We start from the raw sequence: 21,466 nt of genomic DNA, 5'->3' as shown, positions 1-21,466 counted from the left end.
TTCTCTGTAGTCTATACTGGCTATTCTGCATGTAGTTGAAAGTATTCAATGCATATTAAGTTTTTCATGACTAATGCATCTTCTGAGGTTTAAGCAGAAGCATAAAATGAAAGTAAACAAAGTGCCTTAGTTCTTGGTGCTGAATTTTTCAAGACTGTACGTATCACCTTGTACAAGGCATGGATGAAAATGAAAGAATTAAAAACTTTATTCCCCCACCCTCCAACCTCTAAACCCAGTATCTTTGTGCAATTTTGTTTTTAACTTCCTAAGATTAACTTCCACATGATTAGTTACTATGGGCATTAAGTATCTGTTTAGCTAGTACAATACACCTTACGTTATTCTCTGTGTTAAGGTTGAAGAACTAGGATTTCTTATGGTAGGGAGAGATGGGTATAGAGCTTCGGAATCACTGATCCCTACAAATAAAGATTTGCTTGCCCTTTGTTTTTTTTCCTAGAAGAAACATCAGACACTACTTACTTAGAAGATGATACCTATGGTAAGTCATAGTCTGAGTGTTAAGTGATAAGTTAGTCTAAGAATTCTTCATGACAGTCAGTCTATTAAGGAATACATGATTCTTTCAAAATCTAGGAACACCAAAATATTTGATTGGTATAGACTAATTACTGAAGACTTTTTTGGTCTTTCTTTCAAGTGGCTGATTTCTTCCTCCTGAAGGGATTTCCTCTCTTAGAGCTATAAAAAAAAATAATCCCTCAGGAAGAACATCTTATATCTGCTGATGCTTCATTACCCCAGGTCATCCCATACATCTAGCTTTCTTTCCACCCTTGAATCTCAGTTTTTAACCTTAACACATATGTCTTATTTAAATCTCTCTTTATAATAAAGATCTTTATTGTCAGGCCTCTTGGCTGTTTCATGACACTATCTTACCCAGTCCTCTTTTTGTGACACCTGGCTCACACCTTAGCCCCGTTTAGTTGAGTCTTACTACTCAAAGTGTGGTCTGTGGAGGGGTGCGTGGGTGGCTCAGTCCGTTGAACGTTGGACTTCAGGTCAGGTCATGATCTCCCAGTCTGTAGTTTGAGCCCCGCCTCATGCTCTGTGCTGACAGCTCAGAGCCTGGAGCCTGCTTCAGATTCTGTGTTTCCCTCTCTCTCTCTGCCCCTCCCCGGCTTGCACTCTGTCTCTTTCTCAAAAATAAATAAACATTAAAAAAAAGAGAAATTTAAAAGTTGGTATGTGGACCGGACCAACAGCAGGGAGCTTGTTAGAAATGCAGAATCAGGGGCGCCTGGGTGGCACAGTCGGTTAAGCGTCCGACTTCAGTCAGGTCACGATCTCGCGGTCCGTGAGTTCGAGCCCCGCGTCAGGCTCTGGGCTGATGGCTCGGGGCCTGGAGCCTGTTTCCGATTCTGTGTCCCCCTCTCTCTCTGCCCCTCCCCCGTTCATGCTCTGTCTCTCTCTGTCCCAAAAATAAATAAACGTTGAAAAAAAAATTAAAAAAAAAAAAAAAAAAAAAAAAGAAATGCAGAATCAGGCCCCGCCCCAGTCTTACTGAATCAGAATCTGCATTGTCAACAAGATCCTCAAGTGATTCATTTGCAAATAAAAGTTTGAGCTGCACAGACTTAAAGAATTGTTCTTCCTTTATGTGTTCTCATTGCCCCTGAGATATCCAAGTACTTCTGTGCTGTGACTTCCAACATTCCTTGGATCCCAAATCCTCAACTGAAAAGGTTATCACATTTGCACTTTCCTATCTCTGTTCTCAAAGCCTCTTTACTGATGCTTGTGTACTTTAATTGTACCTGGGTAGATTCTAGGGTTTGTGCTTAAACTTATATAGCATTTTATAGTCTTTAAAGTTCCCTTACACAGATTTTATTTGATCACATAGGATCCTATAAGGTGGAAAGATAGGTAATATAATCATTTGTAGAAGCTATTTTATAAATTTCCATTTGTGGTTTTCTAACCTTAGGGGTGAAAGATATACCAGCAGATTTTTCCCCCTATTTTTGGAAAACATAGAAGCCAAGTCTTTTTTGGGTAATCAGAAGTCAGTGAGTTATTCTTACTCAAGATATATCATGATTTAAAATTGTGTTTTACTGTTCAATATGATATTATATTTTCATTCATAAACCTTGTCTTAATGAGGATAATTAGGACTATAATAAAATTGTCATCTTTCTGACAAGATTTTTGAGATAAATGAGCCAATGAAGAATAAGCGCTTCACTTCTGATATAATCTGATATAATAAGCTGGTATAATAGACCACAGAGCACTGCTTCTGCTTGAATGAAAAGGAGTTTTCAAGGAAAGGGAGAAACTCCAATGTAGAATATTGCCTTGAGATCTTAGGCTATTTCCATTCTCCTAGAGAAGATATATATAAGAGAATTCGCTGCTAAGTTGGAGGAACTGTTGGTTTTGCATCCCCTGAAAATGCATTTATATTAGAAGAAACACCTGCAGGGGCGCCTGGGTGGCTCAGTCGGTTAAGCATCCGACTTCGGCTCAGGTCATGATCTCACAGTTCCTGAGTTCAAGCCCCGCGTCGGGCTCTGTGCTGACAGCTCAGAGCCTGGAGCCTGCTTCCGATTCTGTGTCTCCCTCTCTCTCTGCCCCTTCCCTGCTCATGCTGTGTCTCTCTCTGTCTCAAAAATAAATAAACATTAAAAATATATAAAAAAAAAAAAGAAGAAACACCTGCAGATCCTAAGAGTGTTATACCCAGGAGTTAGGGGTGAATGGGTGAATAGGAATGGCAGGTGAATTTGGTGCCATTTTTGTCTTATTTCTTTGAACCATTTACTCAACATTTAGATGTCTTTTCAAGAACCTTATGTTACTGAAAGCTTAACTGTGTTTAATAATGTAGGTGAGCTTGGGAGAATTGGAGTACAATTGAGGGTAGACCATGGAAAACATGCTTCAACAGCCTCCTATTCCAAAGAAGCTGAGGCCCAGCAGAGCTGGTGACTTTATCCCATGTATTCTACCTCCTCTGCTCTTACAAGGAAGGGGAATCCTTGTCTCCTCTAGGCTGGTACCTCCACAAGGACCTTGCTATGAAATTGTCCCCTCTCTCTGCTGCACTATTCCCACCATTGTATAAACATGACTAAATATCAACCCCTTGAAAAAATTGGTAAAGCCTCCATTGACTTTCCTATCATTCTCCACCTACCACTCCATTTCTTTACTTTTTCCCATAGGAAACTCCTCATTAGAGTTGTCTTTAGGCACTGACTCCACTTTCTTCTCTCTCATCCTTTCATTACCTCACACCAACTGGAATTGTATCTGAACTACTTCAGGAAACACTTTATCCACATTTCCGAAAATGTCTATCTTGCTCCTCCAATGGAGAATTATTTTCTTTCTCATCTTATTCTCCATCAGGAACATTTGACACATCTAGCCATTTTCTTTCTTGCAATATTTTCTTCTTTTGCTTCCATGATACCACACTTTCTGGTCTTCTGGTTTTCCTCCTTTCTCTCTGACGTCTCCTCTTCCTCTGCCCAGTCTCTAAGATTTAGAGTCCAAATGTTGGGGAATCCCCAGTATGCGTTTTCTCTTTTTACGTTATCCTAGGTGATTTCATCTCATCTCAGTTTTGTTTGTTTGTTTTACTTGTTTTTATTTTTATTTATATCCAAGTTAGTTAACATATACTAGAATATTGGTTTCAGGAGTAGAACACAGTGATTCATCACTTACGTATAATACCCAGTGCTCATCCCGACAAGTGCCCTCCTTAATGCCCATCCCCAAGACATTTCCCCTCCAGCAACCCTCAGTTTGTTCTCTGTATTTAAGAGTCTCTTATGGTTTTTAAAGACCATACACATGCTGCCACCTCCTAAATTTATATCGCTGGCCTTTTTTGCTCTATCTTGCTCCAGACTGGTTTATTCAGCTTCAGGTCCCACTAAACCCAGTCTACCTATCTTTTCATCCTTAATCCTCTAGTCTGACCATTTCCACTGTATTACTTCATTTAAACAACTGTCCTTTGTTATTTTGATATTTACAATAGCCTCCTCACTGGTTTTCATACTTTAGCTATTGCCCTAAACATAGTTATGCTTTCTTTAACAAGTCCATTCTCCACAGAAGAATCTGTTTATAACTACTCTTATATTCTCAAAATCAAGTAGTGAACTGAGCAAATAACCCACTGCTTTTTAAATTTTCAGAGCACATTGGGACGGCCGGTGATTCATTTGGGTGAGTGTCCGACTTCAGCTTAGGTCATAGTCTCACAGCTCGTGAGTTCAAGCCCCGTGTTGGGATCTGTGCCAACAGCTCAGAGCCTGGAGCTTGCTTCAGATTCTGTGTCTCCTTCTCTCTCTCTCTGCCCTCACCTCTCACTCTCTCTCTCTCTCTCAAAAATAAAAACATTAAAAAAATTTTTTTTAATTATCAGAGCACAATTATATATCATCACAATTATGATGAGTTAATATTACTTTTTTCCTCTAATCACACTTTATTTAATGTACCATTTTGGTCAGTTTTAGATTACTTAGTATATAAATGTAGGAGTCATAAGAGCAAATATTATATTAGTCCAATGGACAGTGCACAATTTTGGTTATTGGCTATTTTGACCTTACTTTTTTGACCCCCACAATTTGCATCTGACAATTTGACCCAATTTAAACCCGAGGATATTTTGACTATTTCTGTACACTAACATTTAAATCAGATTTATGCCAACATTAATGAATTTGGGTCAGTAAACTATTTTATTTGGTGGGGGAAAATACCTTCTATTAGTTAATTTTGTTTCTTAATTTTTGAATAGCAGTGTTAAACTATTTATGGTTTTATCCTTTTTTATTATACTAAGCTTATTTTAATTAGACTACCATGTTTTGTGTCAATTTTAAAATAAATATTTGATTCATTGATTGTTTTATTTTACATTAAGATTCATCAACTTCATGACATATTTTTGTGGATTTTACAGGATGATATGATTCCTCTATCAATTTTTGGTCAATAAATTTTTACCATGAGAAGTTTTAGTTAGTGTCAATTCTATTTTTTGTTAACTATTTCTCTAAAAGTTTAATTTCTTCTAAGGTCAATTTTTGCAGTGTTTATTATTGTTAATAATATGTGATTCTTCAACTCTTTTTTATTAAAAAAGAAAAAATGCTTCACTATATATATGCTTAGCATTGCTAGTTTTATTTTGACATAATTATTTCTACTTGATCTAATTTTACTTGGGTCAAGTTGCATTTTGTCTTAAGTGTCCTTAGGGTCAAAATGCCAGAATTAAAATATTCTACGATAATCTTAATTGCTCCTTATTTTTTCTCTTAGAATATCAGTGTTAGCTAGAGCTGTTACAATTGCAAATTATTGCTAAAACAGGTTTGACTCCACATAGAAATTCCGGAGATCCTAGAGACATCTTGAGAGGAGCATATGTAAATTTAAGGGAAAAGGGCACATTTCTTTTTTAGGCAAAACATGTTATGTAAGGCTGACTTCTGGTTCCCCGGGAAAGAGCTCTTTCCTTACCTGGGAGCTTTTATTTCCCCTGGCAATCCAAGCTGTCTTTCTCTTTCTCCGTACTATTGACTGCCTCTTGGCACAAAATATTGCAATCAATTATTCCACATCTGTGTGAACAAGGGTTTAGAAGAAGAAACTGATTAAAATATGTGGTCTCCTTAGGCTGTTAAATAGGACACCCTTCATTTTAGTTTTTGATAGTTTGCGTTAAGTAGCTGCAATGTGTATTATCTCTCATTATTAATTCTCGAAATGGTTTGGATTTTGCCTGCCTACTCTTCAAAATTATTAAAAACAGATAAAGTTGGCTATTCTGGAGTGGGATTCATTTTATTTCCCAAATATTTTTTATTTTTGAATTTTCTTGAGAATTAGGAAAGCTGCTCTCCTGGTCTTTTATTAACAACAACAATACTAAAATAGTTGTGTATATAGCACTTACTATTTGTTGGAAACTATTCTAAATTACCTTACATATGCTAATTTACTCAATCTACCCAATGCCTCTTTGATGTTGGTTCTATTTTCCCATTTTACAGATGATGAAACAGGCATAGGAGAGATTATGTAACTTGCTCAAGCAAGTGCAATAAAGATCTGACAAACTGCATGAAGTTGTCTATTTTTAAAAAGACTTTTCTTAATGAAAAAAAAACTTTTGGTTCCTTGCCTTAGGAAATGGGGTGAGCCTGTAATTTCTCATTTACATATCCTTACAGCCCATAGATAGATGGAGATGAAGTTTAAGGGATTTGATAAACTGGGTTTGGCTTTTCCACTTGTTTGCAACAGAAAAATGAAGTGATTTCTCCATATCAGAGTGAGACCACAGATCCAATCCCACTCACTTCTTTTTCCTAACATGCCTCTTAGTGTAATTCTTCCCTGTAGCACATGCATGGTATTTCATAGAGCCAACAAAAATGGTCATATTACTAAGGAGTTGGTGGCCACAAACTATATTCAGATGAAATTTATTAAATTCTCAGTTTCTTGTTCCTTAAACAGGGAAATTACATTTTCCCTTCCATTCTGCTTTTCCCTGTCTCTGAAAGCACTGATTCCTCTCACTAGCCTACCTCATTCCCACTCTGATTCTGTATCACAGCTTTCTTTTTTAATATGAAATTTATTGTCAAATTGGTTTCCATACAACACCCAGTGCTCATCCCAACAGGTGCCTTTTTCGATGCCCATCACCCACTTTTCCCTCCCTCCTACCCCCCATCAACCCTCAGTTTACTCTCAGTTTCTAAGAGTCTCTTATGGTTTGCCTCCCTCCCTCTCTAACTTTTTTTCCCTTTCCCTCCCCCATGGTCTTCTGTTAAATTTCTCAGGATCCACATAAGAGTGGAAACATCTGGTATCTGTCTTTCTCTGTATGACTTATTTCACGTAGCATAACACTCTCCAGTTCCGTCCACGTTGCTACAAAAGGCCATATTTCATTCTTTCTCCTTGCCAAGTAGTATTCCATTGTATATATAAAGCACAACTTCTTTATCCATTCATCAGGTGATGGACATTTAGGCTTTTTCCATAAGAATAGCCATAATTTGGCTATTGTTGAAAGTGCTGCTATAAACATTGGGGTACAAGTGCCCCTATGCATCAGTACTCCTGTATCCCTTGGGTAAATTCCTAGCAGTGCTATTGCTGGGTCATAGGGTAAGTCTATTTTTAATTTTTTGAGGAACCTCCACACTGTTTTCCAGAGCAGCTGCACCAGTTTGCATTCCCACCAACAGTGCAAGAGGGTTCCTGTTTCTCCACATCCTCTCCAGCATCTACAGTCTTCTGACTTGTTCATTTTAGCCACTGTGACTGGCATGAGGTGTTATCTCAGTGTGCTTTTGATTTGTATTTCCCTGATGAGGAGTGACATTGAGCATCTTTTCATGTGCCTGTTGGCCATCTGGATGTCTTCTTTAGAGAAGTGTCTATTCATGTTTTCTGCCCATTTCTTCACTGGATTATTTGTTTTTCAGATGTGGAGTTTGGTGACTTCTTTATAGATATTGGATACTAGCCCTTTGTCTGATATGTCATTTGCAAATATCTTTTCCTATTCCATCGGTTGCCTTTCCGTTTTGTTGATAGTTTCCTTTGCAGTGCAGAAGCTTTTTATCTTCATGAGGTCCCAATAGTTCATTTTTGCTTTTAATTCCCTTGTCTTTGGGGATGTGTCAAGTAAGAAATTGCTGTGGCTGAGGTCAGAGAGGTCTTTTCCTGCTTTCTCCTCTAGGGTTTTGATGGTTTCCTGTCTCACATTCAGGTCCTTCATCCATTTTGAGTTTATTTTTGTGAATGGTGTAAGAAAGTGGTCTAGTTTCATTCTTCTGCATGTTGCTGTCCAGTTCTCCCAGCACCATTTGTTAAAGAGACTGTCTTTTTTCTTTGGATATTCTTTCCTACTTCATCAAAGATTAGTTGGCCATACTTTCGTGGGTCTAGTTCTGGGGTTTCTATTCTATTCCATTGGTCTATGTGTCTGTTTTTGTGCCAATACCATCCTGTCTTGATTACAGCTTTGTAGCAGAGGCTAAAGTCTGGGATTTTGATGCCTCCCACTTTGGTCTTCTTCAAAATTACTTTGGCTATTCGGGGTCTTTTGTGGTTCCATACAAATTTTAGGATTGCTTGTTCTAGTTTCGAGAAGAATGCTGGTGCAATTTTGATTGGAATTGCATTGAATGTCTAGATAGCTTTGGGTAGTATTGAAATTTTAACAATATTTATTCTTCCAATCCATGAGCACAGAATGTTTTTGCATTTCTTTGTCTCTTCTTCAATTTCCTTCATAAGCATCTGATCCTGTCAAACGATGCAGAAAAAGCATTTGACAAAATTCAGCACCCTTCCTTAATAAAAACCCTTGAGAAAGTCGGGATAGAAGGAACATACTTAAACATCATAAAAGCCATTTATGAAAAGCCCACAGCTAATATCATCCTCAATGGGTAAAAACTGAGAGCTTTCCCCCTGAGATCAGGAACACAACAGGGATGTCCACTCTCACCGCTGTTGTTTAACATAGTGTTGGAAGTTCTGGCATCAGCAATCAGACAACAAAAGGAAATCAAAGGCATCAAAATTGACAAAGATGAAGTCAAGCTTTCACTTTTTGCAGATAGACTCCACCAAAAGCCTGCTAGAACTGATACATGAATTCAGCAAAGTCGCAGGATACAAAATTAATGTACAGAAATCAGTTGCATTCTTACACACTAATAATGAAGCAACACAAAGACAAATAAAGAAACTGATCCCATTCACAATTGTATCACAGCTTTTGGGTGCTACTCAGCTTCCTGTTTGATTTCTGCAGGAAACCAAGATACACCTGTGAATTTCCCTTGAATGTTCTGAATACAACCTATATGTAATAATCTCTACTAAGGCTGCTCAGGTTTCTGCTTCAAACTTTATTGCTTCTGTCCCTTCTCTGAAGCCTATGAGACCAACTCTGAAGCTTCCTGGTACTCCACTCTCTCCACTTTAGAACAGGAAAGTCTGGGTAGGCTGTATCCTGAATTCACTATTTCTTGATCTTTGGCAGTTATAGGCATTTTTATTCAACAAGCATTTATGCAGGACCTAACATATGCCAATAGTTTTAGAGCCTGAAGAAATTTAAGGATCATCTTCAATCCCTCTGTTTTCAGGTTAAGAGACCGAGTTTAGAAGAGTTGAAGAACATGCCCCAGATCCCTCAGATTGTTTGTGCTGGGCCAGGATTAGGCTCCGATCTTAGAACTTGGGCTCTTTCAACATGATGCTTTTTTGTGTTTATACTTTTAATTTGTGGTTTTTGGTTGTACCTAGACTTTAAAATATTCTTAAATTTCCCCTAAAAGTGTAAAAATGTTAACAAATATCCCCTTGCTTTTGTAACCAGATAACAAGGATGCCTTATTATGCAAAATGGGTCCAGATCCCTACCTTATGTTTACAATCAGAGATCCATGATACATATTAACAAGAGTGGCCATTCTTTTATTTCTGTCTACTTTTATAGCTACATATTTATCACACAGTTTGGTGTGCTTTTATAGGCTAGAGTGGGAAGAGAACACTTTAGTACAAGGGCAAGAGGTCAGGAATACTTATTCTACATAAATTGCATGGAAGAGGTCACCTTTAGGTATTTATATAAACACACCCTTGGCCATCTTTGCAATACGAAACAATGCTTGGGAACATTCTGATCAACATCCTGCCTGAGTCAATTCCAAGAGTTGGAGAGATGAAAAGAATTATAAAGAGTGGAATTGTTTTACATAAAATAATTCCAATAAACAAGTCACTAAAGTGATAGTCTCCCTCCTAAAAATAGTTATTTCAGTTGTGGATAGGTATAGGTAGAAGTTAGGAGCTATGAATATGAGGAGCCCAGAAATTCTTTCCTCCTAGAACTAAAGGAAAGTCTATACTGTTAGTTTTAGGAACTGGACATTCTTTGCCAGGTTACTAGGTCTGACTTTTAAAGCCAGAGGGTGGAGTGTTTACAAATATAGTTTCAGGACCATCCTTAGTGGAAAAGATTTCCACTTAAAAAAATTTTTTTTAATGTTTATTTATTTTTGAGAGAGAGACAGAGACAGAGACAGAGAGACAGAGACAGAGCATGAGCGGGGGAAGGGCAGAGAGACAGGGAGACACAGAATTCCAAGTGGGCTCCTAGGCTCCAGGCTCAGAGCGCTCACCAGAGAGCCAGATGTAGGACACGAACTCATGGACTGCAAGATCATGATCTGAGCCAAAGTCGGATGCTTAACAGAATGAGCCATCCAGGCCCCCCTCAATTTCACTTTTAAACATTAATAGTTTCTTTGCTCAGTGCTTGCTGAGAAAACTGGATAGTTTACATGGGAAAGTATGATTGGGGCTTGCAGCTATGAGCTGAAAGTAGTAACATGACAAAGAAACAGGAAACTTTAAAACCTGGTATTGGTTAACCTGGTCCACTTTTATTTTTCAATCCTCTGGTGAAGTTTTATCTTTCCTTTCTTCATAAGCTTAGCTAACTTCTTCAGTTATTGACAAAGAAAGCTATTTGTTTTTTGTATTGATGAAACAACAGAATGGCATTTAATTGGAAATGTGAATAAAGAATGAATAAATTTTGATTTTGATTTTAAGTAATAATTTGTGTGCTGAAATTATTATTACAAAATTGAAAATCAACCTCTGTTTGGAGATTGATTTAAATTGTCTTAGAAAATGAAATAATGATACATTCTCAAAATAGAAAGTTCTATCATGGCAGATTCTTTCTGTGAATCACTGTTATCATCTCAATTGTAATCATTGCATTGAAAAGAACAAGTAATTATTCCACCCCAGTTCCTTCTTCTCTTTGTTTTAGGAATTCCTAAAAGTTTTAATCATCCTTAAAACCAAAAATACAAAAAGTAACATTGTTTAAAAATATTTCTGATATGATGCTTAACAGATTATTTGTTTTATACTGAAGTATGTAAGTAGTAAGAAGGGAAGGAATTACTTTTGCTTTCTTTGGATGTCTTGCATAAAACCATAAGAATATGAAAGATGTGTGCCAGCGAGGCAAATCTCCATTGGACTGTAGGTTAGTATTGCTGACAAATTTTAATGTGCATTTAACTGGTTAGTACTTAATGTTCCATACAGAAACCTTTGTGTTCTGAAATAGATTGCAGCAGAGTGTCTAAGCAGTAAACATACAGAACATTCTCATAGTTGCATATGCCTCAGGGAGCAGAATTCCCTTTGACAATAACAGACATCTTTGGGAATACATTTTCAGGACACCAATGCTTGATTTTGAGCATTTGCTCTGAATTTGTGGAGTGTTGTATATGTGTACAATGTGAAAGAGACAGGGAGAGCCAAGATTGATTTTATTGTTATATCAAGGTACCCACTTAAAGCAGACTTTACAAACATATCTTCCAAAAAAAAAAAAAAAAAAACAGAAAAACCCCCTGAGTTTATGCCACCTATGCCAGAGCCCATTGGGATCTTCAGAACAAGTAATTACTCAAGTCAGTGATTGTGACAAGGACCTTGTCCTTGATTGGTCAGATGGTCTTGTTAAATGTGATACTTAGCAGGGGACTTTTTATTTTTCTTGATTGGTTACTCTGTCAAATAATTCTGGTTAAAGCAAAATTTCTTTTTTTAAATGTTTTTTACATTTATTTATTTTTGAGAGGCAGAGAGAGGCGTGAGAAGGGGAGGGAGGGGGATAGAGAGAGGGAAACACAGAATCAGAAGCAGGCTCCAGGCTCTGAGCTGTCAGCACAGAGCCCAACGCGGGGCTCAAACCCACGAACTATGAAATCATGACCTGAGCCGAAGTCAGATGCTTAACCGACTGAGCCACCCAAGTGCCCCTAAAGCAAAATTTCTTGATAATACTGACATTTTATTCCAATGCCTGGCTTAGTGATGCGATACCAGCCTGAATAAATATTAACAAAAAATTGTTAGTTGTTTGTTAAACTTTAATAAACATAGCTAAATGCTCTTTTGAGAAAATACAAACTAATATATTTCCTAAGCATAGGGAACATGATGTAAAAATGCAATGCAAAAAGTTGACTTTTCATATAATGAACACATTTGTTTAAGTTTATCTGTTGAGAGAGAGAGAGAGAGAGAGAGAGAGAGAGAGAGAGAGAGAGAATCCCAAGCAGGCTCTGCACTGATAGCATGGAGCCTGATCCAGGTCTCGAACTCAAGAATGGTGAGTTCATGACCTGAGCTTTGGAAATCAAGAGTCAGATGCTTAACCTACTGAGTCACACAGGCACCCCTCATTTAATGAACATATTAAATTGGGTCTAAAATATATAAAGTTTAGTATTAGCACAACCACTAACAATTTAAATATATCAAATATGGCATGCATGCTAATCAAGCTTCTGTAATCATAACATCCCCCTTGTGCTTCACATGTTCACTGCATCTTGATTTACATTGTTTCAAACATTTTTTTCCCCTAAAATATGTGCTAAAGAAACTTGACTGCTCAACCTTGTCTATTTTCTGTTCTATTCTTCATATGTTTGCTAAGTACTTAAACTATGAATCAGGTACAGTTTCTATTATGATACAAAGTAGCTTATAGAGTAAAAAGCTTTCCTAAGAAAAAGCATAGAATTTTTTTTAAATGACACTGAAGAAGCACAGGACTGGAAAAAGAGTAGTGCAAAAGCCACATTAAATTTTAAAAGCAAATTATTGTTCAGCATTTCTAGTTTTGGAACAGGTTTTCTGGAAGCCATCATGCTTGTTGGTTTCTCTAATGAGATTTGAGAGAAAGGTTAAATTCAAATCAATACGGTAAAACTAGCTGATGTGAATGTGTCATTAACTTTAGCTAGTTATAACCATATTTATACATTTTCCTCTCGTGTGATTCACTATTTCCTTGACACACTGAATTTCCCCATACCAAATTTTCCTTCCTTCACCCAGTCTTTCACTCAACTTTCAAAGTCCAGCTCAAATGCCACCTTCTTAATTTAAAGGCTTTCCTGGTTTCCTCAGCCAAATGTGAACTGTCCTTTCCTCTTATTTGTTATACTCCTCTTCAAAGCACTCAGTTCTTCCTGTGTTACTGTGTGTGTGTGTGTGTGTGTGTGTGTGTGTGTGTGTGTGTGTGCGCATTCCCACTTCTACACTGCAATTCTCTTCCTAAAGGATTTGTTTCTTTCTCATCTTTGTGTCTCTGGTCGTGCTTCACAGGGTTAAGTGATCAGTGAAATAAAATCAGTTCTATTTGATATGCAGAGAAAACTGTTCAGAGGTTAAAATCAACTCTGGTCAGGACATGTTTGTATTTTAAGGTCTCTCTGTCACTGAACAGCATCACAGATTGCCTAAGTCTCTAAGTTCAAGAACTGTTGGAGATAGGGTGTATGAAGGCCCATTTGGGTGGGTCAGAAAAGACCAAAAGTGGTCATTTTGGAGGCCAGAAAAGCACCAGAAGCCAAAGCCAAGAAAGGAAGATTAAAGGTTATCCCTTCTCTTTTTCTAAATTCTCACTAGTAAGATAAAAGAATATAGAGTGGGTGGCATGGGCGTGGGGATTAAAATTTAGTTGGCTTCTTAGGAAAATAGGAAGGAGAAGGGAAATTTTTCATTGAAAACCTAGGATGTGACAAACATTTTACACATTTATTTATTTATTGTAAAACAGTAATAATAATCATCATACTTTTTAAAATTCATGAAAATGTGGTACTTTTTTTGTTTTATTTATCTATCTATTTATTTGTATTTTTAATATAATTTATTGACAAGTTGGCTAACATACAGTGTATACCATGTGCTCTTGGTTTTGGGGGTAGATTCCCGTGATTCATTGCTTATAAACAACACCCAGTGCTCATCCCAGCATGTGTTCTCCTCACCCATTCTGGGCTGTCAGCACAGAGCCTGACATGGGGCTCAAACCCACAAACTGTGAGATCATGACCTGAGCTGAAATCAAGAGTCTGCCACTTATTTGCAACAATGTGGATGGAAGCAGAGGTATTATGCTAAGCAAAATAAGTCAGTCAGAGAAAAACAGAAGTCATCTGATTTTACTCATGCATGGAATTTGAGAAACTCAACAGATGAAAATAGGAGAAGGAAAGGAAAAATAAGATAAAAACAGAGAAGGAGGCAAACCATAAGAGAATCTTAAATACAGAGAACAAACTGAGGGTTGCTGGAGGGGAGGTAGGTAAGGGGATGGGATAAATGGGTGATGGGCATTGAGGGCGCACTTTTCAGGATGAGCACTGGGTGCCATAAGAAAGAGATGAATCACTAGGTTCTACTTCTGAAGCTAAGACTACACCGTATGGTAACTAACTTGAGTTAAAAAAAAAAAAAAGGAGCAGGCTGCTTAACAGACTAAGTCACCCCAGCACCCTGAGTTGTCTTTTAAATCCATTAAGAGCTTTTTATTTCTTCATGTGCAGTAACACTGGTTATATTTTGTTGTAAAACTTCCATGATTTAGAACATGCATGGGAAATTTTTGTTTATTAAGCAGGTAATACCATAATTTAAGAGTTTTGACTAAATATATATTACTAAATAGATAAACACATCTTAGTAACAGTGGGGGAAAGTGAACATTAAGAAATAGATACAAATTTCAGAGACAATGTAGAAATGTTTCTCACTCTTGCACTGATACTAGTCTTGGCCTAAGTGGAAGGCAGTACTGATCTCTCCTTGGATTGGTATCATTTTGGCATAGAAAAATGCCCAGAGCTACTTTTTACTTGAGAACATAGGGCTGCCTAATCCTGAGTCAAAAACAAATGTCTCAGAAATTCTGTCAAGTCCCTGGAAGATTGAGAAGACCTAGGGGGCGTTAGTTAAGAGTTCAAGTGTTGGTTGGATCACTTGATTGGCTGGACGCATTGGTTGGAGCATTTGATTTTGTAAACTCTTGTAGCTGCCTTAATTCAGCTATCCCACCATTAGGAAGCCGCAGGAATGATTGGAATTGGCCTGTAACCGGAGTTATCTTCAACCGGAAGTACCCACCTGTGCACAACTGTGCAGACCTTTCCATTAAGCTGCTCTAAAAGATGCCACCTCAGTCCTCTGAGAACTTTCTCTTATGTCACTGAAATCAACACAGGAATCTATGGCTAAAGAAACCGAGAGCTACAGTGATTCTGCGGATAGAATCAATGTCTTTTAGAAGTAGAAACTGTACTAAAACCCCTCTAAAATATTTTACTCATTTAAAAAAGTAGTAGTGAGAGGGAAAATAACATGTTAGTTTGCAGGCCTTTGTGGCAAATAAAATCTGAAAGAATTACCCTTAGAAAAATGTTGGGAATCTTACCCCATATTATTTCTTCTTTATGAACCTAAGGCTAGAGGTACCAGCCATCCTTGGCTGTCTTAAGCAGTAGAGGTCAACTGTTGACAGAAACATCACTGAAATAACCCAAGTGACTAAAAAGTGACACTGTCTTACTCCTGTCTTGCAAACTCATCATTATCTCTCTCAGAAAGCAAGTTGGAAATCTGAAAGGCTGTCAGGCTTTTAAAATATGAGAGCACGGCACTTCTTAAGTCATTTTTATGATGCATTCTGGCCAATACTTGCATGCACACCATTATGAAAAGCCTAACTGGCATCAGCCTATGTGGGAGAATAAATATAAAATAGTAGTACAAATAACTTTAAAAGGACAGCTTTAGGAGACACTTCATTACTTGTTCATAACAAATATTGAACTAGTGGCTACTATGAACCTGAACTACTGTTCTGGGTAGTGGAACATACAGTAGGAAACAAAACAAAGCCCCTGTCCTCTTAGAACTTGTATTCTAGTGGAGAAGACAGACCATAAATAAGATGACTAATACATAGTTGAAATATGACTGTATTTTGAACCAGAGAAGTGACTTGCTAAGGTGACACAGGCTTTGCAGCTGAAATCAAGATGCCAGATAGCTTGTTGTTCATGTCCGTTAATTAAATGGACTGTTTGAATCTCTGAACTTGGACTACCTGAATGTCTGAAGTAATATGAGTATCTTTGTGGGACTTTCTGTTCGGAAAAAGTAGAATTTTATTTTCTTCCATGTTGAGTGTGCATGTGTTTCTGTGTGTGTCTGAGAAAGAGAGAGAAAGCTTACATATAGCTATATGAATCTCACAAACATGATGATAACAGAAGACTAAAAAAAAATCCCACCTCATATTTCATTTGTGGAAAGTTCCAAATAACCCAAATTAAATTATATTATTGAAGAGTGCATAGGAGATGATAAGCTACAAGGAAAATAGGAAAAAGATTATCACAAATCCCAGGATAGTGGTTACCTCTACAAGGAGATAACTGCTTAGTATTCCATTGTCTGACTATACCATCATTTATTTACCTCTCTACTTTTAGTGACCATTGAGTTGTTTTGAATTTTTGGGTATTGCAAACAATGCTGCCATGAACATTATCGTCTGTATATCTTTGTACACCTATGCAGTAGTTCAGGATAAAGTTTAGGACAGAAATTGCTCTGTCATAGGATCAGGTCATGCCAAACTTCCAAAGCGGTTCCACGGATTTTATTTTCACAGGAAATGCATGAGTTTCCACTACTCCACATATTTGTCAACACCCCTTATTATCAAACTTTTCACTTTTTGCAAGAGTTTGGGAGGTATATAGTTACTTCTTTTTTGTGGTTTCATTTTCATGTGCCTAATTATTAATGAGATTGAATACGAATACTACTTTACTATTTATTGACCATTTGGATTTCCTCCTCTGAAGTTCCTACCTAAGTCTTTTGCTCCCTTTTCTATTGTCATTTTTTTTCTCTTTGACCCATAGTTCTTTATATATCTTTGGTATTAATAATGAAATGTTATAGTGTTACTACTATCCTCTATGGATGTCGTGTCTCTGTCTTTATTGAGTCTTTTGATGAACAGAGTTTCTTATTTTTGTTGTAGTTAAATTTATCACTTATTTCTTTTGTGACTAGTACTTTTTGTACTATTGCTTAAAAAATCCTGTTTCTGAGGTCATAAAGACTTTATAACTTAACTTTTCACTTAAGGTCTTTCTATCTGGAATTGATTATTGTGTCTAATGTGAGTAGAGCTCCAAGTTTATTATTTTTTTCTTTATAGATATCCATTGTCCTATCACCATGTGTTGAGGAAAATGTACATTTACTGATTGTTTGATCTGTTTTATAATAGTGAGAAATACCAAGAAAATATCTTAAAATCTATGATTGTGGATTTTGTAATTTCTCCCTGTAGTTCTATACATTTATTTTTTATTTATTTATTTTAATGTTTGAGAGATAGCGAGAGAGAGCAGGGGAAGGGCAGAGAGAGAGAGAGAGGGAGACACAGAATCCAAAGCAGGCTCCAGGCTGTGAGTTGTGGGGCTTGAACTCACGAACCATGAGATCATGACCTGAGCCAAAGTCCACACTTAATCGACTGAGACACCCAGGCGCCCCTCTTCCTCTACTGTTTTCAAAGTAATATGTGCTAGTTCTACTCTTTTAAAAAGTGCAGCATGCATACTTATTCAAATTAAAAATTTATTAATATTTCACCCTTTTCTATAAAAGAAGACTATAATGCTTCAATTCTTGGATTACATTCTATTATTGCCATAATTTTCTCATTTTAGTTAACTCCACAAGACTTTATTGTTATTATTTATATAGCCAGTGATCATTCCTTCCCTCCCCTGTAGTTCTTCACTCTTCATTTCTTCTTTCATCAAAGACCTTCCATCTGGGTCACTTTTTCTTCTCTCAGAAATATATGTTAATGAAGTTCTGATGGCAAACACTTTTTTATTTTTTCTTTTTTGCTTGAAAGTTTCTTTATTTCATTCTTTTTCTTGAACAAATTGTCACTAGATATAGTATTCTATGTTGGCAGTAATTTTCTTTCATTGCCTCTCTCCAACATCTTTATTCTCTTTCCAGAAATCTGATTTGACATATATTAAAACTTTTCACCCTATGCTCAGTGTATCAACTAATCTTTGACATTTTCCATTTTTAGTTTCTCTCGTCTGCATTCTAAATAATTTATTTTGAGTTACTTTCTTGTTTGCCGATTGTCTCCTTGGCTTTGTCTAATCTGATATCAAGCTTCTCCATGGAGTTTTACATTTTATCTATTGTGTTTTTCTTTTTTTTTTTTAATTTTTATTTTTTTTAACGTTTATTTATTTATTTTTTTTAAATTTTTTTTAACGTTTATTTATTTTTGAAACAGAGAGAGACAGAGCATGAACGGGGGAGGGGCAGAGAGAGAGGAAGACACAGAACCGGAAGCAGGCTCCAGGCTCTGAGCCATCAGCCCAGAGCCCGAAGCCGGGCTCGAACTCACGGACCGTGAGATCGTGACCTGAGCTGAAGTCGGACACTTAACCGACTGAGCCACCCAGGCGCCCCTGTTTTTTATTTTTGAGACAGGGAGAGACAGAGCATGAACGGGGGAGGGTCAGAGAGAGGGAGACACAGAATCCAAAACAGGCTCCAGGCTCTGAGCTGTCAGCACAGAGCCCAATGCGGGGCTCGAACTCACGGGCTATGAGATCATGACCTGAGCCAAAGTCGGCCAATTAACTGACTGAGCCACCCAGGCGCCCCTACTGTGTTTTTCACTTCCAGACTCGATTTGCTTTATTTTTGAATTTGCTAGGTAGTTTTTCAAAATAGTTCTTCCCATTTATTTTCAAGTTTGTCTTGTATCTCCGAAAAAAACCAAAGCAAATCAAAACAAAACAGTAAGCATAGTTGTTTTATAATCTGGGACTAAGCATGTAAATATCTTAAGACTTTATGGGTCTATTTCTGTTTTCTATGTATTATCTAGTTCTTTCGTGGTATCTTGTTTCCTTATGTAATTTATTATTTTTATTATTGTTTGCTGCATATTTTCTTTGGAAAATGATTTGTGAGCATTCTTAGAATAATATGCATTCCAATGGAGGTGTGTTGTTTGTCAACTGCCTAGGAATACCTGCAGATTGCCCCCCATCCTTCTGAGAATACTTCACATACACTGCAAATTCAAATGAAGGTGTTCTCCCATCTTTCTCTTCAGTGTCAAGGTGATTTTGTTAAGGGTGAGGTAGGTTTCACTCTGAGGCTGTATGTAGCCCTTTGGAGTTCCAACTTAGTGAAGTGATGTTTTCCTATTTGACTCCTTATCTTGAGTAGCCTCTGGTCTGTGTCTTCTGTTTCCCTTGCTCCTTGAATTTTTTTAAGTTGGTAAATATCTTTGAGGCTATAGTACCTTTAGTAGTACCTTTATCTCTGGGTTCCCACTTTCACTTAGATTTTGGACTGGTATTACTTCACTGTTTTGTCAGCTTTCCAGTGCTATTACGAAGATATTCTTTTTTTTTTTTTTTTAATTTTTTTTTCAACGTTTATTTATTTTTGGGACAGAGAGAGACAGAGCATGAACGGGGGAGGGGCAGAGAGAGAGGGAGACACAGAATCGGAAACAGGCTCCAGGCTCCGAGCCATCAGCCCAGAGCCCGACACGGGGCTCGAACCCACGGACTGCGAGATCGTGACCTGGCTGAAGTCGGACGCTTAACCGACTGCGCCACCCAGGCGCCCCATGAAGATATTCTTAAGTTTTATATCCAGAATTTGTAGTTTTTGTGGGGGTGGAAGGGAGTTGAACCTCTCATACTTTTGGAATTAGAGCTAACAGGTAGACTTTTACTTATGGGTTTATTTTCACAGTTTTATATTACTACCATTATGCCAGATTATGAGACAAACTCATCTTCAGTGTTAGATTCCCCTTCCCTAGTCTTTCATTCTCACCTCCAAATCTATCTAGAATGTAAAAGAAGTAAGATCAAAGTTTTCTTTTGACAATGAGCTCTAATATGTTCCATCTCTTTGTGAAAAATCCATTTTGTGAGGAAAAAGTATTCATGAGCATTTCTGCCTCACAGATGCTCTATAGAATTTACAAGTATAAAATCCAGGCTATTTTATCTTTGACTTGATCCAAGGAGACAGGACTATAGGAGAAAGTGAGATAAGTCCCCAGGCATCCATTCCAAGTGACTATCTTGTTTTGTAACTCATACCCACTCCCCCACCCCCCCATCCTAGCCCTGAGCAAGAAGAATCTCTCTCTTTCTCTTTTGTCTGAATGGAGATACACTTTTGGGTGGTTCATGCAGTGGGTTCTGTGTAATTCCTGTTGTCTGCTATTCCCCCTTTTGTCATTCTTTTTTTTTTTTTTTAACTTTTATTTATTTTTGAGATAGAGAGAGACAGAGCATGAATGGGGGAGGGTCACAGAGAGGGAGACACAGAATCCGAAACAGGCTCCAGGCTCTGAGCTGTCAGCACAGAGCCCGACGCGGGGCTCGAACTCACGGACCGCGAGATCATGACCTGAGCCGAAGTTGGCCATCCAGCCGACTGAGCCACCCAGGCGCCCGCCCCCTTTTGTCATTCTAAATAGCTAGTCTGACCCATTGATGAAAGACCATAGTTTACCACAATTTTTCCTCAATTATCCTATAAGTAGAGGCATTCATCTAATATAGATTCTAATAGTATATTTCACCTGTAGTTTTTATTTGAATAGAAAGTATGCACAAAATTGTGTTTTTTCCCCTACATTCAGGCCCAGGAATAGGGATGTTTTTCCAGTGATTATTATCTTCTATCTTCTTGAGTTGTGGCAAAAGTCAGAGTTAATGTGCAGTTTAGTTTTGTTCTCATCAATAACCTGTGGGCAATATGAGGAGGTAGGAGAGATGTTATCACTAGCTACCAAACTGTTTTATGCATTTGTGATAAATTCACAAATCCTTGCTATTTTTCTTTAGTAGTGTTTATTCCTTAGTTCAACAGAAAGTTTTTTACTCAATTATAATTTTAAAGAATTTTCTCCTTTTTTTGATTTTTATAACTATATAATGATGAAAACTATCATTTCTCCTAAACTTTATTCCTTTACTGTTCTATTGGCTGAATTCTGCAGATAGAAAGGCAAGATGAAGTCACTTATTTTTTTATTTAGGGCAAGTAAATATACTCTTCATTTTCTATCTCTGGTAGTGAAATTGTTATATTTTCTAGGAGGTAAGGGAATAGGGTCTTGCATTATAATGAAATGCACAACCTATGGTACTGAAAGAAAATAAGGAATTGTTCCAGTGCAATTAAAGTATGTCATGGCTCCTTTTTTTTTTTTTTTGAGCGCCTGATGTTGAGCAATAAAATACAAATATGGTTAGAAAGAAATATTAGCAACCCCAAGCTGATAACCTTCCAACTCAATTCATGTTCTTGTTTGCTTCTAGACTCTCTTTTTAAATCAATATTGATTCAGAATTTTATTCATTCTGAGAAGATATGTGATTATCCAATAATTCATGGCTGTTCTATAGCACAAATTCACTGCTTTGTGACA

The 21,466-nt window shown here is 37.3% G+C and overlaps 1 protein-coding gene across 8 annotated transcripts in view; it reads left to right on the top strand.

The window, feature by feature from the left end:
* SLC44A5 (solute carrier family 44 member 5) overlaps positions 1 to 21,466 on the top strand; it is a 385,583-nt gene that overhangs the window by 187,720 nt on the left and 176,397 nt on the right. For 4 of the 8 annotated variants that reach the window (XM_086717311.1, XM_086717310.1, XM_086717309.1 and 1 more), the window contains exon 3: positions 464 to 505. The exons of 3 other annotated variants lie outside the window; for them this stretch is intronic. In XM_086717311.1, the coding sequence (XP_086573437.1) occupies positions 464 to 505 (42 nt within the window). Of the gene's footprint in view, positions 1 to 463; positions 506 to 4,187; positions 4,219 to 21,466 lie in introns of all 8 variants that reach the window. One more of the 8 variants, XM_086717312.1, reaches the window with a different exon arrangement.

Source organism: Puma concolor, chromosome C1, assembly GCF_028749965.1.
Source record: "Puma concolor isolate L17-30 chromosome C1, mPumCon1.1.hap2, whole genome shotgun sequence".
In the NCBI taxonomy this organism is placed as follows: Eukaryota; Metazoa; Chordata; class Mammalia; order Carnivora; family Felidae; genus Puma; species Puma concolor.
This window is presented reverse-complemented; position numbering and strand designations above follow the sequence as displayed.